Genomic DNA, 10,000 nt, shown 5'->3' with positions numbered 1-10,000 from the left:
AATAAATAAACAAAAGAGAAATGTTAATTCCTATAACATACTGGCCAAACTTTTGAGGCCTGCTGCCATGTCTACTGTGATATCAGTTTTAATTACACATAGATGGCTCTACAATGGTTAATGGTTAGAGCAAACTAAATGTGCTAGACATCAAAGGTTATATAGTGCTATACAAAGGTGTAGTAGTGAAAATGGTAAGGGGGGGGGGATAGTTGATTAAATGTGTTACACATCAGAATGTGTATAGAAGTTCAAGAGAGTTTGGCATTAAAAGGGACAAAGAGAAGTGGGTAAATGGGCTAAGATAAAGATTGACAAGGTTGATTAGATCAAAGTTGTCAAAGCAAGAAGTGTGGGATTCTGCAAGGATATCCATAGGGTAAGGTAGGGATACGCAAAAGGAGAAAGGGTTTTTTTGCATAATCTGATTATTTTAACTGTCTGAAGCACTTTTTAATTTCAGATTTGATATTCATAGGAATTTCCATACTTCCTTTATATGAATAGCAGCATACTTTAATTCATTGGTACTCACCATAATCTCCTTTTTTGTTCTTGTCTCTCTTTAATCTGATCTTGACGGAATCGTTTCTTTTCCACAATACGTCTTTGTCGTGCTGCTTGACTTTGTTGCTTTTGTGCCAACCAGGCTTGCTCCAGACTTGGTCTTAGCTGCCTAAGGTTTTCAATGGCTGAAAAGAGTTGTTATAATTTAGAATTTCAATTTAATTTTGGGAACAAGGAAGCGGAGATGAAGTGATTCCATGGGTACTAGATGTGTTTGAACATATCTAGTACTTCAAATGAAAAAGCACTGTTCAAAAAGAAAACAAGAGAAAGAAGAAAATATACAATTTCTGTGTAACTGAAAAGGTAAGCAAAATAGCAACAAAGATATTACATGGATAAGTTAAGTTATAAGATCAGTGAAAGTGTTGTAATCTGACTTTTATGCTTGCACAAAGACAAAAGAATTAAATAAAAATATTTAATAATATTAAAAAATAATGCTAAACATTAGGAGATGTACAGCTACGCAGAAAAATATTGTTAGAAAATCATGCTAAATGTAGACACAAGCAGCAATACATTTTTAATTATAGCTGTTAATGCTACACAACTGTTGGTATCCTTGATTTACCAAATACTTTTGGGTATGTGTAGCTTATATGAATATTTGCAAAGCATATACCATTGCTTATGGGAATAAAATCATCCTCTCACCGTGAATCCATAAGAATTCCAAAACAAATATTCCAGACATGAATTAGAAAGAGACAAATTTGAAACCCAAAATACCAATCCTTCCGTAACATGAGGTTCTGTTTGATATTGAATGTTACGTCACCCCTCCTTATGATAGCTTTCTGTGTAGCTGTACAAACAGTAACTCAAATCGTCCATTAATGCAAAGAAAGAGAGGAAAAGAATCCAAAATTTACCTTTCTTACTGCCAGACAAAATTTCTCTAAGTTGTGCCATTTCCTTCTTTAGTTCATCTTCCTTTTCATATAACGATCTTATTTTTGTGAAATTGCTATTTCTTTCTTCAATCAGCCGTGTCCTCTCAGCTCTGTACTTTTTGTTCTCAGCCTGAAATCACAGGATACAATTTAAAAATCAAATTTGTGCTGATATATACCAGAAGTGTTTTAAGGTTTAATTATATGCAAAACAAATTTATCTGTTTAGATATAAAATATACAGCAAAGTTTAGCAATACAACTCTTAATTATGTTTCAAGATTAAAAAAAGAAACAATATCAAAGCTAACCTGTTTGGCTTCATATTCCCGTAGAGTTCGAGTAGATCTCTGAAGCATTGAAATTTCATTCAATATTTTCTGCTCCTCTCTAGGTTTGTAACTGTTGTTCCGCAGCTGATACTCTAGTCTGTCTATATTTTCATGGATCTGTTTCACACTGTGGTATCTCAGCTGAAATAGAAATATTGTTATTAATATAAATTAGAACATTACAATTAACTTGTGTACTGCATATTAAGAAAGAAAAAACATCTTCTTTTCCTAATCAAATAACCTTTTAAATGCAAATTCACCCAAGAGGATTCTACAGGTTCACAATACCTTTTGTTTTAACAGTGTGACTTCTTCTGATTTTGCATTAATGGCTTTGTTGGCCTTGTTGATTTCCTCCTGCAACATATCTTTTGCTTTGGTTAAGGGCTCCTTCTTTTCTCGGACTCTCTTGAGGTCTTCAGCTAGCTTTGCCTGAAAAGAAGCAATCAAAAATTAATTCTGGTAATCAGAGTTCAATATATAAGAAGCTTTATCACCATAGATAATTTCACTATGTCCAGCAAATATAATACAAATCACATCTGTTAATAACCTACAAGTTCCTGAGATTTGCCATTGATCAGTAAATTGTGTGTTTCCAGCTGGTCATTGTACTCCATCTGCGTCATCTTGGCTGGGACATCCTCTGAAAGTGAGAAAAGAAGGTCAATAGACTATCAGCAAATGTGTATTCATTAACTTCCTATTAAACATTTTGTCAATTAGGCTGAAGTCACATATATGAAGAGACTGTACTAAAGCATCATGGAAGCTCTATTTTGCCAGAAAGTTGGAAAATGGCAAAGCTTGGGATACTTTTTTAAATCATATAATTAAGAAAATATAACACAAAAAAGGGTACATTATGAAAAATGTGTATAAATGAGCATTAACGATATTACTGGAATTTTTGTAAGATGAATGTCATATGCTGGTAAGTTGGCAAGTAGAAAATAAAATTTGGGATATGTGATAATGTGTGACCCAGAACATTCATTTGAGGATATGTCAAAATATGGATCCCAGTATTTTTTTGGTGGTGATCCCGAGATCAACACTATTAAATCAAAACAATTACATAAAAAAATTAATAGTAATAATAAACCGACACTACTGCTAAAAAATAAAAGTACACCAGTACTATCATTAGTATCACATTTGTAATACAATTCCTACCATCCTCATTACTTATGATAGGATGTTACCATGTACTGACATCCCTAATTAATGATGATGTATAAAATTATCACTACCATCTACAACTAGCAAATACTTGAAAGAGATGATACATAAAAGAGCTACATTTTAGATTATGCTCCTCACTACTTCTGTAGACTTTTAATGTATGTATATCCTTGCATAGCATGGGTCATACTAATTACTGGCTGGCACTGCCTGGCACTGTCAGTTGCCAATAACTCTAACGCTGGGTAGCTATATATGCATTATTAATCTTTTTTCTTTTTTAAACAAATTTCATGTTTTGGAAGTAATCTACTTTTATATCTATTTTCAGGTCATTTTATAGTCCCTCCTTCCCTCTCTCTCTCCCTTCCTCCCTCCTTCCCTTTCTCTCTTCCTCTCTCCCTCCCTCCCTTTACCTCTTCTTCTCTACCTCTCCTCTCCTCTTTCTCTCTCTCTCTCTCTCTCATATCAACCTGCAATGAACAAAAGATGGCAGTCCGACACCCGAGGCATTATACCCATTAGTAGGCAGGTTTATTTCTCGTCTAATTGACTGTGAAATGATCTGATAATACATACGAGAATAGATTACCTCGAAAACATAAAAAATTTACATAAAAATATTGATGAATCATGCTTATGAAGCTATCAGGAAGTAAATTCATTAGCACCGGGCAGTACCGCAGAGCCTTACTGGAAAATACATGAGTTTGTGAATATTACAAACATTTGATGATATAGTTTTAGTTATTATACAGAAATTGTTTGCCTCATTCATATTTCAATTCCCATAAATATGAGAAATTCTTGAAAGCAAAAGCCTTGACGTAACAAGTCATGGTGGTTTTCTTACATTACGCCATCCATTTAATCAACTCAATCATGTTAATGAATTCATATGGCAAGTGTACATATAAGATCTTCCCAAAACAAACCCTGAAGGGAATTTCAGATGACCTTGAAGCCCGACTCAAGAGTGCTTGCCGTTCCCCTATAGTATGCCTTCGATCCATAAACAAGAACAATTAAACTTAGCAATTCTTCCCTCTCTACCTTCCTTCCCTGCCTCTTATTCTTACCCGCAGCTCCTCCTTGCTTCCCCTCGGATTTCTCCATGGTTCTGGCAGACGTCATGGCCTAGGAGATGAAATAATCACACATTTGCGATGAAGAAGGAACGGCGCCCTTCACCTCCCGTGCGCACACTCCCAGGAATGTTTGTTGTGATGACGCACCCGGACGTTCACCTGTGTAGGCCGTCGCGAGTATGGGTTTTCATCACTATATTTCAAGGTCTACATCGCATTCGCACTTCATTCTTCTGCTGCTTGGGCCTTAGGTCTCTCGTGTCAAGTGCTTCTCTTGTCTGTTAGCGTTGGATTATCCATATACGTCGTTTTTTTCTGATTATCCACAGTATGTGCTTTTTCTACACGTTCATTTGACCGCAGTAGAAAAAGGAATCGCTCATGCTATATAGCAATTATTGTAGATTAACCACATAAAGCCTAGACGAACTAGCACATCTCAGTCAGCTGATCTCTAAGCTAACTCTGAGTCACCCCTCTACACCTCGTACGGAGAGCCGGGCTCGGTACGACGCAACATGGTGTAATCTGCTGGGCCGTACCCTCCCCCCCCTCGCTCTCTCTCTCTCTCTCTCTCTCTCTCTCTCTCTCTCTCTCTCTCTCTCTCTCTCTCTCTCTCTCTCTCTCTCTCTCGCTCTCTCTCTCTCTCGCTCTCTCTCTCTCTCGCTCTCTCTCTCTCTCGCTCTCTCTCTCTCTCGCTCTCTCTCTCTCTCTCTCTCTCTCTCTCTCTCTCTCTCTCTCTCTCTCTCTCTCTCTCTCTCTCTCTCTCTCTCTCTCTCTCTCTCTCTCTCTCTCTGTCTCTCTCTCTCATATATATATATATATATATATATATATATATTATATATCATGTATATACATATATATACATATATATACACACACACACACACATATATATATATATATATATATATATATATATACACATATATCTCTCTCTGTGTGTGTGTGTGTGTGTGTGTGTGTGTGTGTGTGTGTGTGTGTGTGTGTGTGTGTGTGTGTGTGTGTGTGTGTGTGTGTGTGTGTGTAAATGTGTGTGTGTAGTTTTATCAATCATGTGCTACATTCTTATTCAAAAATATATTACTAAATGGAAATGAATGAATAACAGCAAAGAACTATAGATCAACTAATCGTTAGTGATGCAATATGTGCCGGAGGAAGCGAACGGCAACAAAACGTGTTAAGATACTGAATCTTGTGTATATTGGGTGCCAAACAGGACCAAAACAGGAAAATGTATCTGCGTATGCACGTGTTAGAAAAACTGCACTTAATTCCAGGTCTAAAGTCGTTCTCCATTACGTTTCTTTGTACTGTACGCGAACAACACAAAACAAACAGAGAGAAACAGGAAAATTTGTTCAGGATACTATGGCACGGCTCAGTGGCACATTCCAGGGAGACCAAACGTTCCGCAGCCAAGTCACTCAAGGTCAACTCCAGTGCTGAACGTCGCTTTTCAGACTACATAGTGCATATTCTATAAATACTTGTAAGCAAATGCAATATTCATGGTAAATATAGGTACAAGTGTCCACATACAGAGACGTTTTTACTAATGATGAGAGATTTTGTATTCTTGCGCCACTTTCTGTAACGTCCTGTCGCCGTGGTGCACATAACCGTTACGATCAGTAATGTGTAAACAAAATTTTGTTTCTTACATACGTCGTGAGAGTTCATAAGTGTGTCCAAATTTTACTAGCAAGAAATATCAATGCGTTTTATCAAGATACAATTATTTATGGCACAAATGAGGAAAAATACAGCAAGGTGGCGAACAGACATGCGCTGAATGTGAATGCGGGAGAAGTAAAAGGGTTTTATCTGATAATGAGATGATTCATCATAAATTTTATGCAGTCTTGACATACATACGCCGTTTCTAATGTTATCGACGTATTTAAGCTTTGAAATGCTGATGCCTGGGACACCTTGAAGACAAAGGATTTTATTGGCAAGATAATAGTATAATAGTGTAGATCAGCAGCACCGTGGCTATCGAGGAAGGAATTTACAAATATGATTTTAAAAATATCGGGGATGGAATAAATTATATACTATGACTGAATTGAATATCAGCGTCCCCGTTTATACGGACCTGAAGAAAAAACTTTACTGTGCTCTTTTATAGGGACCTTAACGGCCTTTTCGTTTAGTTACTCTGCACAAAGGCTAAAGAAGGCATTTCCACAATGGACTCTCGTTCTCGACATACCCTGCGTTACACTGCGTTGTCAGATTTACGTTTGTATATTGATTTAATTATTGCCGTTTTAAAAGCATATTACTGTATTTTCCCTTGTATGTTTATCATATCATTTTTCTTAAAGAACAAAGGGGAATATAATAAACAACACAACGATGTCATTTTCAAAGTAAAAAGTTGCAAAATGTTACAACACACACCAAAAGACTTTTTTGTTAATCGCCGCTATACCAAATTAATCTGTGTTAAAAAATCAAGTTTGAGAATCATTCAAGATTACAGACTTTATCTACAGTACCAAAATACTTGCAGTTATTTCAAGACAGTGGACGGAGCATCGATGTTGCCGGGCGTACGACAATCTAACGGATCAAAGTATCGTACCGCATGAATAAAATCAGCTGTCACATGCGGAGCATACCTGGCGCCCCGGTTTCTTAATATATATAAGAAATAGTATAATTATATGGTAATGATTTGAATTGCATAGCCTTTCACATCGCATGCTAGATTTATAGGCTATAACTTCATTGTCCTAAACCAAATATTTTAATGCGTTTGCAATACCACGCTATACCATTATTGATAAGACTGTGATTCATATAGTGATGTTTGACATTATAATTGTAAATCATACATCAATGTGTAAAGATATTAAGAATGGCAATGGCCATTGCAATACAACGGCAGTGATGATCATAATAAAAATAGTACATTCATTTGCGTTAATTCGTTTATTACGTCGACTTCTTGTTATATTTCGTCAGTAGATATCAAAGGAATTTTCACATCTGAAAGATCTAAAGATGCAAACTGGTTCTAGGAAAAAAAAACATACATAAATACTTATTATTTCGATTACTATACTTCTGATAATAACAAAGATGATAATGATAATAATGAATGATTAGTTGTGTTAGCAGTATTGTCAATATCATGTTCTTTATTATTATTACGATTATCATTGTCATTATCGTTATTACCATATGCCATGAACATCATCTATAAGGAAGACAAAAAACAAACAAACTAATATTTAAGTATTTGTGGAGCTTTATTCGAAGGATCCCTTGCTTTCTATCAAAATGCATGCAAATTCGAATGTTTTGCATTTTGATACATCTCAAAAACACATGAAGTATATTCAACAACTTAAATTCTTTTTTATTATTAAAAAATAGTCAAACTGTCTCTTGCAGGTTTAAAGATAAATGTAAAAACGTAAAGAAATTCAAATTATTTATCTAATTTGCGTTCAATGCCAATCGTTCTACGTTTTATGATTATTATTATCATAATCATTATAGGTATAATCACCATCATTATTATTTAGAATTCAATCATCATCATTTGTTATTATTATTATTATTATTATTATTATCATTATTTTCATTATTATTATCATTGTTATTATTATTGTTATTATTATTATTATTATTATTATTATTATTATTATCATTATTATTATTATTATTATCATCATCATCACCATCATCATCATCATTACCATTATTGCTATTATCATAATGATATAATAAATACCATTATCATTATTACATTTAACATTATTATTATTAACATTACCAGTATTACTTATGTTATCATTATTATTACTACTGTACTTCTAATTATTATCATAATATTGTTATCATTTTCATTTTATCATTACTTACAGTATCATTATGATTATGATTATCATCATCATCACTTCTGTTATGTTCTCGTCACTGCCAAATATGCTTGTATCCCACATTATAGTATAGCGCATATCACTATAGGCTACTTTACCTAATTAGGACACCGGCGAGCGTCGAATCTACAAGTGCACCAAAGATTTCTATTTTGATGATAAAAACTGTTAATTCACTTACATTATGGTCGAGACTAAATTTTGTGGTCTTAGAAAATGGTACCATGTTAGTCTATTTATCTCACGGTAAGCAAGCAAGCAAGCACGCACGCACGCACGCACGCAAGCACGCACGCATGCACGCACGCACACACACGAAGACTGAACGCTGTGTAATGCGACTGGTTTTGCTGGCACTTTTTTTTTTTTTTTTTATCAAATTACGTCTTGGAAATGTATAAATTTTTTGGTTTGATTATTAATATGTATACATACATACATACATACATATATATATATATATATATATATATATATATATATATATATATATATATATCAACCCTCATTTGACAGTTGTACCAGCTTGCCATTGTTAAACAGAAGGTTTAGAATTACCATTCTTGTAAATAATTGTACCTTAACTACTTCCATTTCGGCAGACACATTATCAACCGTTGACATTAATTCCAAATATTTACGTCGCTGTGTGCAAAAACTCAAGGGTCCAACGGACGCGAAACATGGTGCAATTTTCGCGTTGTCTTCACGTATGCTACGGGGGCTGTCGTATCCCTCTCTACCTGTTATCGTACTCAGTTCCGAACAGCTTCCCAGTGAGCGAGCGGCTTACCCAAGTCCGGAGAGCAGTTCCAACGTATCATGGTACGACCGTCAGGATTTCAACAGGTACAGACCATTGGCGTTCAGGTTGTCCGTTGCGTAGCGTTGCGAACGTGTCCGTTGTGGATACGTATTGGCCGTTCGTTGGCTAATTAAAGTGCAGTGTCCATTTATCTATTTATCGTGTGTGTGTGTGTGTGTGTGTGTGTGTGTGTGTGTGTGTGTGTGTGTGTGTGTGTGTGCGTGCGTGTGTGTGTGTGTGGATGCGTGTTTGCATGCCTGTGTATTCGTGTGTGTTTGTGTTTTTGTTTGTCTGCACACATACGCACACATACTGTATATGCATATATGTATTGTTTAATATATATATATATATATATATATATATATATATATATATATGTATATGCATATACTTTTTGTATATATATTTATATATATATACCTTTTTGTATACATATGTATGTACATATACTTTTTTATATATATATGCATAAATATGTGTATGTATATATGTGTATATATATGTATGTATATATATATATACATATTATTATATATACATATTATTTTCTCGTAACATAGACAGCAAATAACAAACTGTGAGACCGGAGAATCAAGCGCCATTTCCTCAGTCAGACTGCTTTCCTGTTTTACATATTTGTAAAGTTATTTCAATCACAGTTATCGGTATAGGCCAATCACCTCACTTATGGGATACTACATATTACAAAAGAAGTGTCAGATGTGAATTCTCACCACCAGATCATGGTGTACCAGTTGGAAGTGTGGAGAACTACATATACAGACAAGTACAATTTCCTGCACTCATACATGGTACACCCGTTTATATTTTTGTTCTAGTTATTGTACGGCTCGAATGGGCTTGAGTTCAAGTTCAGAAAGTTATTTTTATTCATGAATGCTCATACAGTATCCATGTATATCTATAACACTGAGATCGATAGTTACAACACTGAATATTAATAACCTAATATTTATTGCATGGTTGTGGGTATTGGGAGTAGAGAGAGGGAGGGAGGTGAGTGTGCTCGAGGCTAAAAGGTTATTGCTGGTCAGAGCAGGTGTTTGAAAATCAAGTAAAAGTCATGATATTTTATGAAATGAGTAACGAGGGGATATGAAGTTCAGAGAAACAGAATATGTAATGAACGTTTTTCCGCCAACACACGAGGGATTTTGTGAACACTTTTTTTGCACACAGTTACACGCACACACAC

General features: G+C 35.0%; 2 protein-coding genes across 2 annotated transcripts in view; one reads left to right on the top strand and one right to left on the bottom strand.

Annotated features, from left to right (window-relative positions):
• The window catches only part of LOC138864714 (uncharacterized), a 6,135-nt gene extending 1,501 nt beyond the window's left edge, over nucleotides 1-4,634 (bottom strand). Inside the window, exons 1-6 of the mRNA XM_070132659.1 lie at nucleotides 4,063-4,634; nucleotides 2,356-2,444; nucleotides 2,087-2,230; nucleotides 1,775-1,936; nucleotides 1,443-1,593; nucleotides 536-692 (exon numbers count right to left, since the gene is read on the bottom strand). Coding sequence (XP_069988760.1) covers nucleotides 536-692; nucleotides 1,443-1,593; nucleotides 1,775-1,936; nucleotides 2,087-2,230; nucleotides 2,356-2,444; nucleotides 4,063-4,117 — 758 coding nt within the window. The 5' untranslated portion in view covers nucleotides 4,118-4,634. The remainder of the gene's footprint in view (nucleotides 1-535; nucleotides 693-1,442; nucleotides 1,594-1,774; nucleotides 1,937-2,086; nucleotides 2,231-2,355; nucleotides 2,445-4,062) is intronic.
• A 4,050-nt stretch (nucleotides 4,635-8,684) lies between these two features.
• The window catches only part of LOC138864713 (uncharacterized), a 33,585-nt gene continuing 32,269 nt past the window's right edge, over nucleotides 8,685-10,000 (top strand). The window contains exon 1 of the mRNA XM_070132657.1: nucleotides 8,685-8,825. Within this exon, the coding sequence (XP_069988758.1) occupies nucleotides 8,799-8,825 (27 nt within the window). The 5' untranslated portion in view covers nucleotides 8,685-8,798. The remainder of the gene's footprint in view (nucleotides 8,826-10,000) is intronic.

This window comes from Penaeus vannamei, chromosome 18, assembly GCF_042767895.1.
Source record: "Penaeus vannamei isolate JL-2024 chromosome 18, ASM4276789v1, whole genome shotgun sequence".
In the NCBI taxonomy this organism is placed as follows: Eukaryota; Metazoa; Arthropoda; class Malacostraca; order Decapoda; family Penaeidae; genus Penaeus; species Penaeus vannamei.
The sequence above is the reverse complement of the archived record's forward strand: the minus strand, read 5'-3'. Positions and strand labels throughout refer to the sequence as shown.